This window comes from Mastigoproctus giganteus, chromosome 10 (genome assembly GCF_048544385.1).
Source record: "Mastigoproctus giganteus isolate SK-2022 chromosome 10, ASM4854438v1, whole genome shotgun sequence".
NCBI classification, from domain to species: Eukaryota; Metazoa; Arthropoda; class Arachnida; order Uropygi; family Thelyphonidae; genus Mastigoproctus; species Mastigoproctus giganteus.
The window spans coordinates 33,036,280-33,056,984 of record NC_143584.1 but is presented as its reverse complement, the minus strand read 5'-3'; the positions used below and the strand labels follow the sequence as shown (position 1 = coordinate 33,056,984).

At 37.4% G+C, this 20,705-nt stretch overlaps 2 protein-coding genes across 2 annotated transcripts in view; one reads left to right on the top strand and one right to left on the bottom strand.

The window, feature by feature from the left end:
• The window catches only part of LOC150078956 (uncharacterized), a 32,016-nt gene extending 29,631 nt beyond the window's left edge, over positions 1-2,385 (bottom strand). The window contains exon 1 of the mRNA XM_090383481.1: positions 2,326-2,385. The gene's annotated coding sequence lies outside the window, so the exon portion shown is untranslated. The remainder of the gene's footprint in view (positions 1-2,325) is intronic.
• The window catches only part of LOC150078955 (uncharacterized), a 112,282-nt gene that overhangs the window by 42,594 nt on the left and 48,983 nt on the right, over positions 1-20,705 (top strand). The window contains exon 3 of the mRNA XM_090382900.1: positions 6,682-6,752. Coding sequence (XP_090239026.1) covers positions 6,682-6,752 — 71 coding nt within the window. The remainder of the gene's footprint in view (positions 1-6,681; positions 6,753-20,705) is intronic.

Below are 20,705 nucleotides of genomic sequence, written 5' to 3'. Positions count from 1 at the left end.
TAAAGACAGCATCTAGAAAAGTGAAGGGCAATAAGCGTTGCTCTTACAAAGGACCTGTTTAGCTTTGCCAACTTGGCAGCTTAGGTAGGGGGGGCGATTGGTTGAGATCCAGAAAGCCTTGAAGTGGACCACTGAAACAAATCTAATGATGGCTAGATATTGTCGCTAGTAAAAAATATGAGTGCTATAAAGGCTGCATCTCATTAAATTTAACTTCGAGCTCAGTATTTTAGATGATTCGAATAAGTTATCTCTTCAGATAGCTGAGGCAGAAAGTCTGGTTCATTTAAAACCATATGAGTAATATTCGGAGGTAGAAGTATTCGTAATTAGAAGGGTATTTTGGCTGATGCAGAGAATGGTTCGGTTCTTTGCGTAATTCGACTATTTTAATAGTAATCTCTTCAAGAAGGTCTCTATTCCATTTTACCCAGAAATCTCAGCGAACATTTGTATATTTCCGAAATTACTGGTTCAATTCCTGAAGAAAAATGTGTGAATTGGATACAGCTGGTCCCGTTTCAGTCCATAGCATATAAGTTGGGATATACGGTGCGACGATTGTAGAAGTGCTGTTTATTAAAACACTTTTTAGGTAGTCTCACTTTTCAGTGGTGTAAGAGGAAATGGACACGCACTTTAAAAAGGAAATTTTCTTATGCTGTTCATGATGGCTGTGTTTGTAACAGAGTTTAATAAAGAGGCAAATAGTACGCAAGTCTTGGAAAGAAGAAAAAATTGTAATACCAAAATTTACTGTGGTTGCTTAATATGGAGCATGTTTTGCTGGCAAGAAAAAGGACTCGTGCTTATGGACAAAAGTTTCGTTGGTGAAACTTTGGTTCATGAGCACCAGGGGTCCTAGTCGTCCACGTTGAATTTTTTTCCTGAACAGAAACGGAATCTTCCAAGACGATATCATTGATCTGTCATCGAGCCCACACTGTGCACGAGTAGTTGAGGAACACAATGAAGATATATTACTCATTTTGATTGGACTCCACATTCTCCTGACCTCAATCCAATTGAGCACCTGTGGGATGTTCAACCCACGTGTCATTTACAGTTTTCTCTGTTCTACTTTTAGTCTACTGATGGTAAGAATCTGTTGTTTATAGCGGTTGAGGAGGTAGTTTTTGTTTTCGTTTTAAAGACCATGCTTTTATCTACATTAGATCTAAACCAGAAGGAGTGTGATCCACTATATATAACATCTGTTCTCCAAGTAGAGCGAGTCATCCCTCCTATTTCAAACACATTCCAATGGTTACTGCCAAAAATCCAAGACTAGATCTCATGAAGTTAACCTATGGGCTGTCCAACTGTAATATTAATAGTATCCGGCTAATTATCATCTAGTCTCCATTTTAAATATTGCTCCAAAAGATTTTTAAAACATAAATTTAATTCTTCACTTCAATATTTTAATGAATACAGATTAGGACAGTTTTATGTACAGAAGATCAACATTTTCATAAGCTTATCTTTGCGTATTATAACAGATCACATCTAGATCAATTACTCATGAATGCATGCGTCTCTCTTTCTCTCAAATGTTGTGCGAGAGCCTCTTTTAAGGTTTTTTTTTTTTTTTTTTTTTGCTAAATAGGGCTGAAAACAAAACTATTGTCCCACTGTTTTTCGAGCGTAAGTTTGATGTATAAAAAGTTACAAACTGTTGAAATCATCCGCTAAATTACAACCACTCCGTACAGGAAATAATTTTCTTGATTAATTAAATTAATCATCAGATAATTAACTGTTGTAAACTGTAAAGGATTACAACAATAATTTTTATTCTGTTCAAAGTTCATCAATTGAGGTAATAAAATTTTCTTTAAACTTTCATATTAAGATTTTTAAAGTTTTAACTATTAAACTTAAATTTTCTATTTTAAATTCTAAACGTTTATACAGACATTGGAAAAGAAAGGTTGCTATCGATAGCCAATATCATCTCATCTCTTCTCCGTTTACCACCAATTAATCCGATTCTTGGCAGTCAGAATGAAAGAGAAAAAAATATTTTTGCTATGCAAGAAGTTAACTGTTTCTCGGAAGAAAGTTAAGGTTTCTCGTTCTTGCATTAATATACCAACCTAAGACTTGCATTAATATACCAACCTAAGACTTGCATTAATATACCAACAATTGTACAAAATGAATTTTATTAATGTTGTGTACGACTTCAACATAACAATATTAACTCGAATTTTATTCAATACGCTGTATGTTACCTAGCATAATGTTTATTTACATTATGTTAAGAAACTTAACAATTAAGTTTCTTAACATAAACACCAAACAGTTGAAGTCATAACTTACGCTCTAATCAGTGTCGGACAGATGGTAAATATTCAGCACAATAACAGAGACTGCTCAACTGTACTACGAAAATACAACTGGAACCGAGCTACATATGCTACTACTAAAAAAACCTGCTAGACTAGTGAAGCATTCACAAAGCACAGTTGTGACGCGACCCCTCTGCTGTGTCAAGGACACCAAGGTATGTTTTTTCTTCTTCGAATAATAATAATAATGCATCGCGAGGCAAGATGGTAAATCCTTCCATCAATTACACTCATGGTAATGATCAAATTGCTGGGGATCTTTTGAGCCGTTTCTCTAGTAAGCGTTTCTACAGATTACTGCTGGTCTGAAGTTTAGATATCCTGAGGGAGTTATGAATAAGTATCAGAGAAGGAAGTCCCAATGCAATTCCAGAGTACTAAATACACTTGAAATGAGAAGAAAGCAGGGAACAATGTGAAAATTTCCTTATAATCTATATATGGAGGAAGAGGATAGTAAGTCCTGCAGTAGACTATGTTGCTTCAAATGGATACAGTAGATATAGTTGATATTGATATACACGCATTACAAATAGCGGTGGAAAAATCGGTATTGTTTTACCCCACATATCTTAAGTCATATTGAAGCAGTTATATTGCACCAGTATTACATCTGTGGAAATGCTTGCTCCCGGTAGATTATTCATTTATATACCACAATGACGAGACAGCACTTGAAATAGTGTACTCATGTAATCAGCACATAAAAATTACAGTACTCCTAGGGAAGGTTAAGCGTCGCTCTTAAAAGGAACTGCACAGCTTTGCCAACTTGGCACCCTAAGTGGGGGAAAGACTGGTTGAAATCTAGAACACGAAGTTCCCAACAACATCAAACCTCATCCGCTTTGAACAGACAAGAGGGGAAAAACATGTTAGGCAGACCAGCAAAAGGGAAGCATGGAGGCGTTTCACTTCCACAATTACAAGAACGACAAAAACTCAAACGACATGGGCCAAAATACGGCGAATGTACGCAAAAGACCCACTGTTCCATGTTCACCGTCAATGGCTATGACTATATTTCGATGACAAAACCAGTGGAGATTGCAAATACTTAGGTAGATAGTTTATGAAAATCTCAGCTACGATATCATACTTCCAACATCTTCAGATACGCAAAGCAGAAGCTGAAAAACAAGTAATTTTGAAACAGCATCAAATGATGCGTACAAACTTCCCTACACAATGCTAACGTTGCACAGTTCTGTACCCACCACGTGCTGTGCCTCCACCGAACTCAGTGCAGTAGTACCAGATGAAATACATTATACCATGATAGTAGAACTTACCGGCCATCAAGACACTTTTACTCCTCTACAACGGAATATTCAAAGAGAACACTTTCCCGAACAAATGGTGCCATGCTAATATTTATGACATATTTATCTGCTTGCGAACGCTGACCCACCACAGTTGCACAAACTTCAACATCCATATTACTGTCCAGCAAATATCGTTGATTGTCCCATTTACAACAGTGCGCGACAAATTCTCTTTGCCTCATTTTTCCCAACGAACACTCCGAGTATTGCTCACCTCCTAGCAGATACCCCACACGTGGACAAAATCTTTACTTTCCTCAAAGGGATATACTGAAACTCCATAAAGCACACTCCAAACTTCAACCGCAATTCATATTGATAAAAACAGTGCATTGAACTTTACCATGGTTGGGCGTGTTATGGACAGATTGCCCTTGAGCCTCAAATCCCACAAACAAACAAGAAAACAGAAAGAATGAAAAACTTTAACAGTTGCTCCCCTCTTTTTTAATTCATCATTTTGATATATTTTCTGTGATGAAATCTGCCATCACTGCTCTTAACGATTGCATATGGACAGTGGAGTGACATGTTTAGTGATGAATATTTTTTAAGCTGCATCTATAAATAAATTGCCTGTTTTTCTTCATCTAGACTCTAATAGAAGAAATGTAATGGGTGAAGGTCCAACGTTCATGTTGGACCTTCACCTAATAAAATATACCTAATGTCCCTTCAACTAATGAAATACGGTTGAACAGTTAAGTCAAAAAAAATTTATTTGTGCATTTAACGAGCACGGGTATGCCAAGACTGCTAAGTATTACCGGTTATGAACCTGACAGTCAGGTACAACATTTTAACGCGGTTCAACATACAATGCTTCCGTGTGTTTCACAACATATGGGTGGTACGAAAAGAATCGATTCAGGAAACGAAAACAATGAAAAAAGAATTTATAAACAACTGTCAGATTCTTCACCATTTTATGGTTGTTTAATTTTAAAAGAAATGGCTGCAAAATTTTCATTGCTAAAAAAACGAATAAGGTAAATCAAACGTATAAGAGGTCTGGGGCTGTTTGCTTTCCACTGCACCAATAAATCAAACAAACAACAACGGATCTCCCTCATACACACATGGAGTTAATAAATTGTTTGATGCATATAAAGAAACGACGGCGTATGTCCCTAAAACTATTTCTTGCGTTCCCATTTAGACTTGTTCCCAGGAAACCATGGCGTCGTGAGCAAGGAGCAGAGAACGATTCCATGATGACATTGAATCAATTGAAAATCATCGTTTTCTGGAACAAAGGTGCGTTAGTAGACTGCTGCTGAATGGGGTAACTGGATATTCCGGACAATATACACAAAAAGAAATCATCCACACGTCATTTCTAAATTGTGCATATCTTTTTCTACAACAGTGTACCGTATTGCCTTAACTATGTGTATAACGCGTACTGGATTTAAATTTTAAAAGTGATTAAAATACTGTGTAATTGTAAATCTCATGTTCTGTAATGACTTCATCTTAATTTGCTAATGATATTATTAGTAGATGGCAATTTGAATCTGTTTCTTAATCAGGTTGAGGAAGTTGTTTCCTTTCATTTAACCATCACTCCTTTAGCTGGTCCAGATCTGGACAAGCAAAAGCGTGATCCTTACTCAATATAACTTCTGTCTATCCTTGTGTAGGGATGTGGAGTATTCTCTTATTTCCAATAGCTTCCAGTTGTTCATATGTGTCGGGAAAACAGTAGAAAACTGGATTCCAAGAAGTTGGCCTATGGGAAACAGGTTATCGAACAATGAAATATCAATAGTAGGCAAGTTATTCTCCAATCCCCCTTTTAAATATTGCTCCAGAGAAACTTTACCACTCCAAAAGTTGGAAACCGATAACCCTGATTACTCATCCTTCGAATCACTCTGCTCAAGATCGAAGTATTAAACAATAGCTGCACTTTCCAAATGGCCTATCGGCTCAGGGATCGGGCCTTTCTCGTGGGTAGCACAGTTGGCAGAATCGCCGTCCTCCCTACACCGGGTGGAAAAGACCTGAGTTCGAATCCCTTCAATGATGGGAGGAACTGTTATGGGTCTTTTTCACAACGTAGCTGAGTTAGTCGGTCTCAAGCGAGGATAGCATGGTTTTTTCTCCCTGAAACTCGGTTTTTCCGTCCAGCAAACAGAAAATCGGCCGCAGAACACACGCAATATACAGACAATATCATGGAACAACATGGCCTTAGTCGTCGATGCTAATGAAAAAAAAAAAAACCTTCGGCACCCTGCAAAAAGCAGCAATAATCAAGCAAGTCTCACCTCAGTAAACTGTTCAGAAGCGAACAATAGGCTGAGTGGATGGGCCGCTCTCGGCTCTGTCTACCTCTCTGGAGACTGCTCTCCGCTTATCCTCCATTTTGACCCCCTCAGATGGGATCTTAACTATGATTCCTACTGCTCGCATCCCAGTTCTAATCTCGAGTGTAAGAAAACCTAAGCAGAATTCCAACCCCAGCAAAAGTGGGACACTTTTGGTCCCCCAATCGCAGATGTGATTCCAGAATGTCCGGTACTTACGCAACAGATTCCATACGCTGGAGCAGTTCCTTCTCTCTGACTCATTTGATTTGACTAGCTAAACTTTAATCAGAGGTATCACGTCAATTCGTTGAAAGACAATTCGTTGTATGACAGCTCAGTGCATGACAATTCGCTGTATGCGAAAATTTGGTGGATGACATTTCGCTGTATGTGACAGTTTCGTGAAAGACAATTGATGGCTACGATAATTCAGTGAGTACAACGATTCGGTGAATTCTTTGGGAGAATTCGGTGTATGGTAAAGAGGCAGAAAATGCGAACTTTTAACGTGTTGCGTTATAAATGATGAATTTAGTGATTACGATACCACTCTTAACATTTTGATGGAGCGTACCACCCACCTTCGTTTTTAATGCACAACCTAACTACCACGGACAGGTTAAAGATTGTGGTACAAGAGATCCTTGTTCGCACTTTACTTTCAATTGTGTAAGTTTTATTTTTTAGGAACTACACATGTGGTGGAGGAGTTGTTCCAGAGACCAAAAGTAGAGATCATAGATCATTAATTGAAACAGGTCAGTAGTATGCTAGTACCGTGGATGAGTTAACAGTATGTCAGTAAGCTCCCCTGGAGATTGTGGGAGTGGAAATTGCAGTCCGAGTCCCCTACATGTAAAAGTATTGTGGCTCAGTGAGAGGTCAGATTCAATTGAGTGCAAATGTTAAAAAAATAATAAATAATCTCATCCAGATTAAAAGTGTTACAATATGGACAGAGCCATGCTGGAACAGGAACATCTCACTTTCCAACCTGCCTATAAGATGGATCGGCTTGAATCCTTTATAGCAAATAAATTGATAAAAATATATTATTTTCTTTTGTGTAAATTTCTGCATTCCTCTTTTCTAAGTCGCCAAAATTCACGACTTCCTCGATGGCAAGAGAGTTAGGCAGTATTCGTCTTCCGCAGTTCATAATGTGGAGAAGAGTAGCACTCTTCTCGATAAACATGTTTACAGGATCAATATCCGACCTAACTTTTGGGATGTTTGCCTTTGGAGGATTTCCCAGAACACTCTCCGTGAAGATCCCATTTTACTAACACTCTTCAACAGGTTCTCTCTCTCTCTCAGGAAGATCTCTCCCGACTTAGATGCTTCCGTGTATCCAGTCTTTAATAACAGATCACATCTATATTAAGGATCCAACTCTCTCTCATTCTCTCTCTCTCTCTAAAGTTCCATAGCCTCAACCATCTACTCTAGAAAAACTCAAAGAATTTTTTTTTTATCTACGTTGATTAATCATCTGGCTCAATTTCACTTTTTTTGCCATCAACCTTTAGATCTGATGGCACTTTGTCTATCTCATTTTCTTCATCTAATGGACTTCAGTTCTCCATTAGGCTCCTCTAATTTATCTGTTATGTAAATGATATAAGTTCACTGTTTGTTTTTTTTTAGCCACAGATTGAATCATATTCACCTTGGGATCTCTAATATTAATAATGCAATTCTAACCATCTAGACGAGCGCCTCATTGTCGCGATGTCTTAATGGTATTCATCAGTGAATTACGCACTCTATGTACAATTCCCATATCCAGACCACTCCTATGAGAAGCTCCATGTGAAAACCTGACTGGTCCTTAAATTTTGCACACTAGTGTATGAACATTGTATTTTTATTTGCAATCAGTTTTTCTGAGAGAGTTTTAAATGCACTCCAAGTGGAGAGATTTTGGAAACCAATTTTCTTAAATCGCACTAAGGAGGGTTACTTAAATCGCAGTTAAATGCTGAGGAAATGGAGAATGAATATGGTCTCAAAGACATAAGTATTTTCTTTGGTTTAGTTTCATTTAAGGAACAAAAAAAAAAAGAAAAATATGCCTTTCAGAATTTAGAATATTGAGTTCAGCTTCAGAGAAGTGCAACCAGATTGATAAGTGGCACTAATCGGTGTCCATACGATGAACAGAGAAGAATGTGCAGTTTGCAAAGCTTGGCAAGTAGATATCTCATGGGGAGGGACAGTGACTGAAGTATATATAAGGCCCGGAAATGTCCATACTGTTTATATGAACCGATCTCATTGTTCCAGTATAGTGAAATCGATTTCATAATCTAAAGATGTCATTGAAACTTCGGGGAGGTGTGGGGTGTCTAAAGTCGAGCTGACTTCACAAATGGACCAAAATATATGGCATTTAAAAATCCTTATGGGGATCCATTAAGATTATTGCAACATTTAACACCACTCTTATAGCACGTGAAATTAATAATATAATTTATTAAGCTATTCTCCTAAACTACTATGCGTTAAGGTGAAATTTGTATTCCACAGATTTCACCTTAATATATAATAGTCCACACCGGATATTCTCACTTCACTAAATTGAATATGTTGCTTTACGAGTATTGCTCTTACCTGGAGCTGATTTTTCTTCTAGAACGCAGCCCTTGTCGTTTTTTTTTTTTTTTTTCCAAGCAATAAAACCACCGCTATTAGTGGGGACTTTTGTCTATTCCCAGAAAAGTCTTTAACTGATCGCTGCGAAATCTTGTAATGTTCTTCGCACTTCACGTGATATTCGTCTTCTCCAAACCATTTATAATTATAATCATAAAACTTGACATTTCCTGCTGCTTTGTCAAGGTTGTCCACGCTATAATACAATTCACGATTAAGATCTTAAGTTTGGTAATGTACCTCAGCAAATATGCTTTAACGTACAGCATACAGTTAGTGTTTAGAGTGAGTTTGTAAAGTTGAAGGCACGTGGCTAGAATAGATAATTTCCTCTAACAGCTGGTCGACTTTCCCTTATGCAAACACGAGAATGATTCAAACATGAATCACATTTTTTAAATATTATTGTCACTAGTTAAATATCAATAATTAATATAACTCATAATATAGTACAAGATTATCTTACCTACCATCCAGCTCTCTATCTCTATAGTTGAATCCTATATTTCTTAAATAGCGCATAATAAAAAATTCATAATCGACCTAACTTCGTATTATCATATTTTTGGATAATTCGGTCCTATTAATACAGTTCCTTAAACTATATAAAAGAGTTGAATGAGATGTAAAAATTTAGTTAAATTCCATAACGTTAAACTCTTTCAAGGACTCAAAATGACAGCTCACGAAGGCTTTTATTTTTTCAGAAATTTTCTGACTGCTGTAGTAACTTCTGAAGCCCACACCTTTGAAAAGTGCCTTTGCCTAACAAGCCACTGCCCTTCGTGTATTTCCATTTCAATTTTAATTCTCTATAGTGAAATAAGAGTGGACTTCTGGGCAAAGATACTTTTAGTCCAATTCAAATAATCCATTCAGGAATTTGTCTGTTTTCAAAGTCTATGAAACGAGCATTATTCCAAAAATCTGCATTCAATTTAAATCGTTGAATGAAATACTACTCACTTGCCACCAAAAGCAGTCTTGCACAAGCCAATCTTTTCTTTAAAACCCAGTACAACGGTTCTGATTAATACACTGGTGTGCAAAACTTAAGGACCAGTCAGATTTTCACCTGTAGCTTCTCATAGGAGTGGCCTGGATATGTGAAGAGCATACCAAAGGAACCTCGTGAGGTATAGAAATGATGAAGGAAACAACAACGGAAACAAAACGGTACAGAGGGACTTTATTCAAAAATGGCAACATAGCACTGGCTGTCATGATACAGATGCATCACTGCTAAAGATGGAACAAAGGGAAGAGTTGGTTCTCAGCAGGAGATATGGCCACCCCCTAATGTCGATGCAGGCTTTGCACCGCCTGTCCATACTTAGAACAATGTTGTTGATAAGTTCTTGCGGTAAAATCGTCCATTCCTCTGTCAGCGCCATCTTCAGCTGGTGAACATTTTCTGGCAGATGTGAACGCGCCTCTAGGCGTCTCCCCAGAGCGTCCCATATGTGTTCAATGGGAGTTAGATCGGTAGAACTGGCAGGCCAATCCATACGAACAATGTCCTCGCTTTCCGAAAGCATATCAACGCTGCAGTGCGATGGGATGTGGCGTTATCATCCATAAACACTAACTCGGGGCCAATGGCACCTCGGAACAGACGCACATGGGAAAGGATTACCTCAATACATTAGCGTGCACCGGTTGCAGTACCACCTTCCAGTATCTAGAGTTGTGTACGTCCATCCAAGATAACGCCTCTCAGACGAGAACACCTCGACCGCCATGGCGATCCCTTTCAGTGATGTTTGCGGGGTGATACCGTGTGCCAACCTCTCGCCAGATTAGCTGACATCCAGAATCGTTGCTAAGACTGAATCTACTCTCATCAGTAAATAGTACCTTGCCCCATGCGCTGCTGTCCAGTCCATGTGTTCGATGCACCACTATAAACGGTGTCTCCGATGAGCATGTGTTAAAGAGACACAGCGTACTGGCCGTCGGGCAAACAGTCCACCTTGTGGAGTCGCCTGGCCACAGTAAACGGCGATATACTGCGTCCCGTGCAGCTGGTTTGCAATGGATCCCGCTGTCTGGTATCGGTCCCTGTTGGGCTGTAGGAGTATATACCGGTCATCTTTGGGCGTTGTTTTTCATTGACCACCACCACTGGTCTTCGAACAGCTGTACCTGTCGTTCTAAAGTCCGACCACGCACGTGACGCGATGCTATGGGCGATACCGAACTCTGCAGCCACACTCCTCGTACTTCGACCTTCCTCGAACTTCCCAATTATTCGACCCCGGGTATAGTCATCCAGATGTTGTCTACTGGCCAATTCGTTGTCTGTAGTACTGTATGAAACCAATCGAACGTCTGTAATAATCGTGCTCACCATTCGGTAATTTGCACATAACTGCTACTTTTATCTGTTTACGTGAGCCCTCTTATCACGATTCAAATTTTTGCATGTGCACTAGCTTTCTACTGAACGGCCACAGTTATGCAAATCTCCACAGGCTGTTTCGTTTGATTTTGTGGTTGTAACCTTTGAAATAGTGTTGGTCCTTAAGTTTTGCACACTAGTGTATTAGGGCCATTCTGTTGAAATTTTCTCTGGTCCTCATTCAACTTCAACGGATCATTGACTTGTAATGGCTCCACATAATTTAGGAACTGTGCGACTGAATCATTGAAATGGCTTATTGAAATGTACTTCCATGTACAGGCAACGATTTTGATGTGAGCCTCTTTCTAGCATTTCAATTGTTATGCAGTATGAATCCTCTGGAGAACGGGCGCAGAGGGAATATTTCAATACATATCGTGGACCTTTTTAATATTGAAAGCTACAGATAGGCGAAGACATAAATTTCATTTCGGAATAATCCTATGAATACTTATTACGTTTTATCTTGTAATCGGGAGCGAGTGACATAATGAAATGAGAAAAAAGCAGAACCATAAAATATAATTACGTGCTTGTTTGTAGGAACCTGTGATCCCTGTGTGGTCTGCAAGCACAGTTTACTGTTTTGCACAAAAGGGGTCACTCGCATATAACTTCAGAAACAGATTAGTTGTTTTTAAATTAGTCTCTTCTGGTCCTCAACTAACTAAACTCCTTTCAGGTCAGAGACTCTTATGTTGATAGATACATCGAGACGGTGTCATAATTAAATTTCTTACTATATAGAATTCATCTTCGACGGTGAATGCTGTGGTGTCAACAACATGGAGGACTGGATGTGATGAACGGTGAAGAGCACGAACTGTTTCTCGCATATAACTTCTGTTTCTGAAGTTATATGCGAGTGACCCCTTTTGTGCAAAACAGTAAACTGTGCTTGCAGACCACACAGGGATCACAGGTTCCTACAAACAAGCACGTAATTATATTTTATGGTTCTGCTTTAGTCATCACTTTGAGGAACACTAACTGTGCTGGTCGGTGAGTTCAAATACCTGGTGCAACAAGCAGACTGACGCCTTGTGTGTTGCTTAATATGGAGCACGTTAACAACGTTATTAATTTCTGAGGTTAACGTTAACAATGTTGTTAACGTCGTAATTAGCGACGTTAATAAGTCCTTATATAAAGCATTATTACTGTAAACGTTATTAACGAAACAAAAACGTTGTTAAAGTTTCTGTTTCGTTTTTAAATGTTGTTAACATCGTTAACAAGGTGTTTGTTTCTGAAGTGAGTCAGTGGACAGAACCACTACATACTTTTTTGTATTGCTTCCGTCTGGTTTAGTACTTTCCAATACGATTTACTCACATATACACTCTAACTTTTACAATGAAGCTTATTGTTGTTGTGCCGTGTTTGAAACTTTGGCCATAATTCCAAGTTTTATTTACGGTATACAAATGTTCCTTATGGATAATAAGGAACAGACAATAAGAACAGCTTTGATATTTCCTGATAATAATATTTTCCAACAACTCCTGCTGGAATGTAATGTGTAGACTGCAGAATTGAATGCCCTATTTCTAGTCTTATGGAATGATCTTACACTTCAACAAATCGTTATATACAGTACATGGCCTTTTTCACTGCTGTTCGTGCTCTTCACCGTGCTCCCCTCGCCACTGACTCTATTCAGAAAATCAGAACCACATTAATACAAAATCAAAGCAGTACTCAAGTAATCGTGTTCTGCTGGATCCCTGGTCATGTACGAATCCCAGAAAACGAATGCACACATAATGGCAAACATGCTGTCGATCTGATTTCGCCTGTTTTTAAAATTCCATATACAGTAGTAACAATAACACAACTCCAGTATTAAACATATATGTTAAAAACAATAGTCATCACTTTGAGGAACACTAACTCTAACAAGGTTTTATTATTATTTATTTTATTTATTTATTTTATTTTTTTTTTTTTTTCAAATCAAATATACACCCTAACAGTGGGTACCTATTCGTGGTCAAATAGAAAAGAGGAGGTCACTCGTCCCCCAATCCATATTAGACACACATGCCATAGTCACAGCTACCTTCTCATAACAGATGACTTCTGATAGTGCCAGAATAGTGAAATCCCACTCACAGTTCGACATCTAACAACAGATTTCCCAATCTGTCAATCTTTATTTTTCTCTCCGACAAGAGGCATCACCGCTAAGAGACAAGCTTTTTTCTCTTAAAAGCTAACAATAAACATCACATGGTTTTACTTCGTTGCAGTTTCTGAATTGAGTTGTCATTGAATTGAGTTGTCATTGAATTGAATCATAGAACTGAGTAGCCAACATTATTATCGTTAAGTGAATATCGTTAATGTACGTCGTAAAGATACGTTAAGTGAACATCATTAATGTACGTTAAAGGACGTACGTTAATTAACGTACCCTTACGATGTACGTTTAATTAACGTGTGAATAACGGAAGTGTGCTCAATGTTAATTAACGATGTCTTTATCGTTTTTTTTTTTTACAATATTAACAACGTTAACGTTTTTGTTTCTGTTCACATTGATAATGTTTTTAAAAACGTTTTTGTTTCTTTTAACGTTGTCTGAACGTTGTTAACAAGTTCAACTTTATTATATTTTATTCAACGTCCAGAAATAACGTTGTTAACGTTTTAAAGAACGTTTTTGTTTCTGTTAACGTTTTAAAGAACGTTTTTGTTTCTGTTAACGTTTTAAAGAACGTTTTTGTTTCTGTTAACGTTGTCTGAACGTTGTTACCAGCGTTGTTCAGAAAGTTTTCTGAACGTTGAATTTTCAGGAACGTTGTTAACAACGTTCAATGATAAAGTTCAACGTTGTCTGAACGTTGTTGCGTTAACGTTGTTATTAGTAAAAACGTTATTATGTTAACGTTGTTATTAGTAAAAACGTTATTATGTTAACGTTGTTATTAGTAAAAACGTTATTAGTCAGGTTCTTATTAGTAACGATGCAAAATTAGTAAAATATCTGAAGCAGAGTCAGGAGAAAGCAAATGAAGGAACCCTAGACGAGCCTAAGATGAAAGCCTGAAACCTCCCTAGAGAAGAATACAGAAGTAGGTGAGCAATATATTATAAGTTTAAAAATGGATTAATGTATAATGCAAGGGAAACGAAGGAATGAGTAATGGAGAGAAAGAGTCCAGATAAAAAAGATTAAAGAGATGGAGAATAGGATAGTTACTAGGTTAAGAAAGCTATTAGTGGGAAAGTGATAGAAATATAGTGGGAAATTGAAATAGCTATTAGTGGGAAAGTGATTGTGTATAGGGGAACATTAAGAGTTTAAAGAAAGATTCTGAATATGCTTTAAATGATAGATAAATAAGGTAGATGAACAAATCTAAATATGATGTATTAATTGATGGAAAATTGTGTACAAGTAGTTTATTTGAATGATTAGTAACAAGGAGGGAAGTTAGAATATTGAACATTTGTCGACAAGTACAATGTAGACAGTAAATAAAGAATTGAATGATGAATGTAGCATTTTGAATATCACTGTTTTGAAACAGTATTGTATCCAGGAGGGATAAAAAGAGGTAAAGTGAAAGTATAAGTGTTAAGAGTTAATTAGGAAATATGGGAAGAAGAATGAATCGTGTTTTTTATGTGTCTAATCAGATTAACTAGTGAAACATAACTGTAATAAGATTAATATATGCAAGGTATCTCTGATTTAACTTTGTATGTCATGATTATATGATATTTAGTTCAGTTGTATATTGTGTTGTATATATCTATGTAATAAATTTCAAGTTTTATTTCCATTTCGAGTCATGTTATTCTGAGTAAAATACGCCTTGCTAGTTAGTTAAAATTTGCGCCTCCACAATTTGGCGAGACAATCCTGGAAACTGATTAAGGGGAAAGTGAAGAAATTGCCCTCATGATCCTGAAAATCTTCAGTGAGATATGCAGTGTATAGCAGTCAGGCGGCAAAAAGTGGGCCTTGAAGTGCAAGGGTGCATAAAAAATCTAAATCAGTTTTCAAGGTAAAGGAAAAAAAAGGTAAAACCCTACACAACGGTAGAAGTAGAAATAAGTTTGAAGAAAAAAATAATTTCCACAACTTTTTTTCACAAAATTTCCACAAATTTTCCACAATTTTGTTTCAAAAAATACGACTTAACAACATTGCGGCACACATTTCCCACTAATCAATTTTTGACCTGGAAGTCCACATGAAAAACGTTGGCATTGGCGAATAAATACATTAAATAATTCATTCTCATCACACCTTTTTTTTGTTCCAACCACATCTCCATTACTTTTATTAATATCAATAAGGATTGCGAAGGAAGGTGGGAGAGGATTCCCATTCACGTTTCCTTCAGGTCCATGAAAACGATCTGGTCCATGGTTTGCTTTGAATATTATGATCAAAGTTTTAGGCATCACGCAGTCCACCCTAAAATTCGTTAAATTCCATTCTGTAGTTCCGTCGACAGAATGGCACAAAGCGCAGAACACATTACGATATGTGACAACCGAAAAACCCGACTGCCTAAATACAAGACCCATGTGGTTGGCACACTTCTCCCTGGCGGTCTTTTCAATCCACCGTGGGGAACATTCAGTAATCTGATCCGGCACACAAGAACGCAAGAACTTCTTTTGACTCCGGGGTATTTCGAAATGAATTGTGCATTTGTGAAAAGTCTTCTCCATAATGCCCCACGCATCTTTGTGCTCATTATATACAAGATTTGCCGGTATTTCCTGGTTGGTGCGATCCACACCCATTATTGTTAGTTTCACATCCCAGTAGATAGTATGTGGATAAGCGTCATTGCATATAGCACAAAACTGATTGAAGTATGTTACGTGGTTACGGGTATCAGTGACTGGAACTGTAAGCAGTGGATCGCTGTTGTCAGTCGGTGGCAACTCGCACTTTCTTTTTACCTCTTCTTCTCCTGCCCAGTTATTCTTACAACGGTTAATCATGTAAATACCGATGCCTTCTGATAATGAGACACATTTTACGCCACGAATATCTTGAAAACTTCGTTTTCTGTATTTGGAGTCGATACAACAGTCGCCATATAAATCGCATTGAGGGTCACACCTGCAGTGTTGGTCCATATTGTGAGTAACAGCTTTCTTGCAAATAAGAGTAGAGGCGCAGCTTTCCTGATAAATTCTTTCGATCGTGTTTTCATCAACAACAGAATTACTCCAGTCGAACTGAACGTGAAGAAGTACGATCAAAATAAATGAATTCCACTGAGAGCTGACTTCTTCCATTGAAGAATTTTCTGAGAAGAAAAATTATTAAAAAAATTAGTAGAACTTCGCATTTAAAACGCATTTTTCATAGAAGTTAATCATTACTAGCAATATTGAACAAACGTGGTCATAAAGATAAATTCCCCATTTCTATATTGCATAAAAAACGCATAAATTTTATAAAGTATTTATGAATTGTATTAATTCATTAACGGGTTCATTATTATAACACATTTGATCAAAGTATTACTTAACGTAACATATCAAATAAATTTTTAAAAATGCTTACACCTATTTAAATTCTGTCTCAACATGTTCATATCTGATGGCCATTTCTAATAAATATTCGATCTTCATAACAAGAAGACCAATATTTACAAAAATTTAATAATTATCACACAATATATAAGTATGGCCTCCGTAGCCGAGTGGGCAGGAGCGGGAGTGCAGTAGCACACGCTCTTTGAGTAGACCGGGGTTCAAGCCCCTGCCTGCTGAATACGGTCGATCTGCCAACCCGCACTGGACCAGCGTGGCAGATTATGGTCCATTTCCCTCAGCATGAATTGTTGAGGAGGCTTCCATCCTGCAGTGGGTTGATAATGGCTGCACTTTACTTTACTTTACTTTATATAAGGCTATAAACTCGACAGGATGCATTGAATCATGTTCAATGAAGAAAGCAATGCTCTTCTCTGGGTTCTCTCTTCGCTTTATTTTGAAATATTCATAAGAGTCGGCTTGCTCTCCTCCACAGTGAATACTTTCTGCCTCAAAGAGGATAATAATATCTCCACGAGAGTATTAACACTTGAATGTTAGAGACCAACATATCAATAAATATAAAGAAATCTAAATACTCTCATTTCATATCTAATTAGCGATACGTTGGCACTTCTCCAATCCAAAGGAATCATCCCCGAGTCCAAAGGGATCCTCATAATTGAACTCAGTAGTTCAATACGCTTTCTCGAGCTCTCCCTTTTAATAAAAAGTCATCTGCAATTACGAGATCACTAATTTCATATGGCTGATCTTCACTCGCACAGCCTCTTTTCAGCATTAAGGGTCTTTCATCAGTAAAGACCGATGCATTCACTTCGTCCGCAACATCTGTGGGTTATCTAAGACTTTCCAATTCCCAGTACACAAGCATCCGATCTTGTTACTGTTATTATTGGGGTTTAATGGCGTATAAGCTGCTATGGCTATAATGCGCCTATTCCTTTTTAATATAAGGAAATGAGAAATTTTCATAAAATCAGAAAAGATTAAAAAGTCCAATCTGCTTCAGAAAGTTGAAAAATTCGGAAATATTTGCCTTATCACCAATCAGATTCTCTAAAGTTATTGGTTTATCAAGATTTACCAGTGATAGCATGGTTGATGTTCGGTCTTGTCTATAGGGGCAGTCAATGAGTATGTGTTTAGCAGTCAGATTTATATAAAAATGTGGACACTGTGGTGGATCGTCTCCTGTGAGTAATGATGGGTATGACCTATTCTTGCCCTTGATAGGACTACTTCTTATCGTCTTGATGTACGGATACTGGAACGCCAAATTTTCGGATCTTGTTTAAATTGAAAGAGTTTATTATTTGTTTGAGAGTGCCAGATTGTTGTCCATTCTGACAAGCATGCAGCTTGAATAGTTAATGCAAAGTCTGATGGCGGAACAGGGATATTAGTTAAGGTTAAGCTAGTTGGATTTTTTGCAGCTTTATCAGCCAATTCATTGCCCAAAATATCAGAATGTGCTGGAATCTAACAGCAGGTGACCTGTTGATGGCGTTCTTCGATTTTTAGTAATGCGCTTCGTATTTCGTCTAGAACAGAATGAACTTTATCTGAGGAATTACATAAAGCCACGATTGAATTGAGTGAATCTGTTTAAATAACAGATTTTAAAGAGCCATCAGAATAGAGATTTTGTAAGGCCAGTTTAATTGCATATAATTCAGCTGAGAAGATACTGAATTCACATGAAAGGGATACTGAAATAACGGTATTCGGAAACACTGCAGCTGCTCCAACATTTGATTTAGAGCCATCTGTGTATAAATTGGGTAAAAATCAATATATCTTTGAGTGTGAACTGCATAAAGCTGTTTGATGTCAGATGCTTGTAAGACGCTCTTTCCCAGTTGGCAGAGGTAAGTGTCACAAGTCACCAGAGGAAGAGAAGCCCGTGATGGTTGATAGCAGGTTTCTACCTGTTGTACGGAATGGATGGAGATATCCCAAGCCTGCGACAGTTCGAGAAGGCGAAGACCAGCTGGTTTTATTATGCTAGGTTTTCTAAAGGTGAGTTGAAAAGGTATGACTGAATGGGATGCGAGGCACAACTTTGTATCTTAACAGCATACTTTAGTAACAGTGTTTTCCTACGTAACGTTAGTGGGGGAGCGTCCGATCTGATTAGCTTTCTTCGTTGTATTCACATACATAAAAAATTCCTTGTCCCCATCCTTCGCTCTCTTAGCCAATGCTTTCTCATACGCAGCTTTGGCTTCCCTAACCTTATTGTGGGACTATTACAAATAAATTTGTAGACTTCAGTACTTTTAAACGCTTTGTAACTGTCCCATGCTCTCTTTTTCTGCTCTATTTGGCGAGCCAGCTCCACAGTCATCCATTTCGGCATCCTCCTACTCCTGCAATTTTTTAAGGTATGTTCATAGCTTCTGTGAATTTTGCTTTAAAAGTTTTCCATAATTTTAAAGCAAAATTTAAATTTAAGTGGAATACTTTTAAAGCAAAATTTAAAATTTGCTTTAAAAGTATTCCACTGCATTCGCCTTCTTGTATGGGTCCAGCCTTCTTGGCAGTCGCGACAAAAATAAAAATATAACTGGACTATAAGCGACAAAAACTGGATGATGGTTAACAGCGTTTATTGCTGTCTCCCAAAACATTTCACTCTTCACCGAGGAGAATTGAATCGCAAACGAGTATGTCTTATTCAAGTACACACACGGGAACGGGACTTCTAAAAAGCAAGGCTTCAAAAAGTAAAACTTGATAAAGAGAAACATTGCAATGTTTAATCTTTATCAATGTTTTCTCATGATCTTTATCAAGAGAATCATTGATCTTTATCAATGTTTCTCTCGATCTATATAAATTTTTCTCTTAATCTTTATCAACGTTTCTCTTTATAACTCTATTTGTTGCCTTTTCTGATTTCGGTGGAGAAAGCTAAGGCCTAACAATTAATGTCAAAAAGTCCAAACTATGGTCATAAGCAAAAAACACTTTGCGTGGAATCAAAATACGCTCTGGAAATTTTCCCATCGAACAAGTGAGTAGCTTTAAATATCTAGGGCAGTTCTTTACAAATAATAATGACCAAGGCACAGAATTTAGAAGCAGAATTGATATGACCGAAGAGGTATTTAAGAATCTGAAGAACGTACTCTGTGACACGAAACTGGATTTTCAGAAAAGACATCGAATGGCCAAATGCTACACATGAACCATTCTCCTATATGGATGTGAGACCTGGGTCATGCGGAAGGCAGAAATCAGAAAATTGGATGCCTTTGAGATGTGAATGCTCAAAATTCCGTTGACAGATCGGGTCACCAATGAGAAGGTCCTTAAATGGACAAGGATCACAAGTCTTTGCAATTGTAGTTAGTAGTGTCCAACACTACTAACTACAACTACAAAGAGAAAAGCTGCCTACCTTAAGCACATTATAAGAGGCCCACAATATGATCTTTAGAGACTAATTCTGCAAGGGAAGATTAAAGGCAAAATAGCAAAAGAAAGAACAAGAAAAAAGTGGCTTGATAACATCAAAGAATGGACAGGAGCTCTTAAGACACAAGAACTATTTCACAAAACAAGAGACAGAGTTGGCTGGAAAACGTTGGTCTCCAACGTTCAAATTGAACACGAAACCTGAAGAAGAAGAATACAGTTATATTATTGGCATCTTGAGGGCCTGATAGTTTGCAATGTATTTTAGGTATTCTTAATACAGGAATTTTAATCGGATTTGTGATATTTGTTTTCTTCTGCCTAAATATCAAATCTGATAATTAGGTTTAATATATAAACTTTTCTTTCGAACCGCGCATAAAACGCAAAGTATTGTGTGTGTTTTACGATAACAGATTGTTGTTGTTTACATATAAAACTAGCTAAAAATTTCAGATAAGTTAAACCGAATTCAAGCTTTTTCAATTACAGTCAATCGCATATATAGTCATATCAATCTATCCCTAGAAAAATAGTCTTCTATGGCCCCTGTTTACGTTATAGATATCATTCGCAACAGCTCATGTACGTTTTTGGCCTCTATTTAGAACAAAAACTCGTTTAGATGTTCAAAATTCCCTCCTCCGGCACGTGTGCATAAACATCATCTTTATTAATACTCCTACAAACGTGT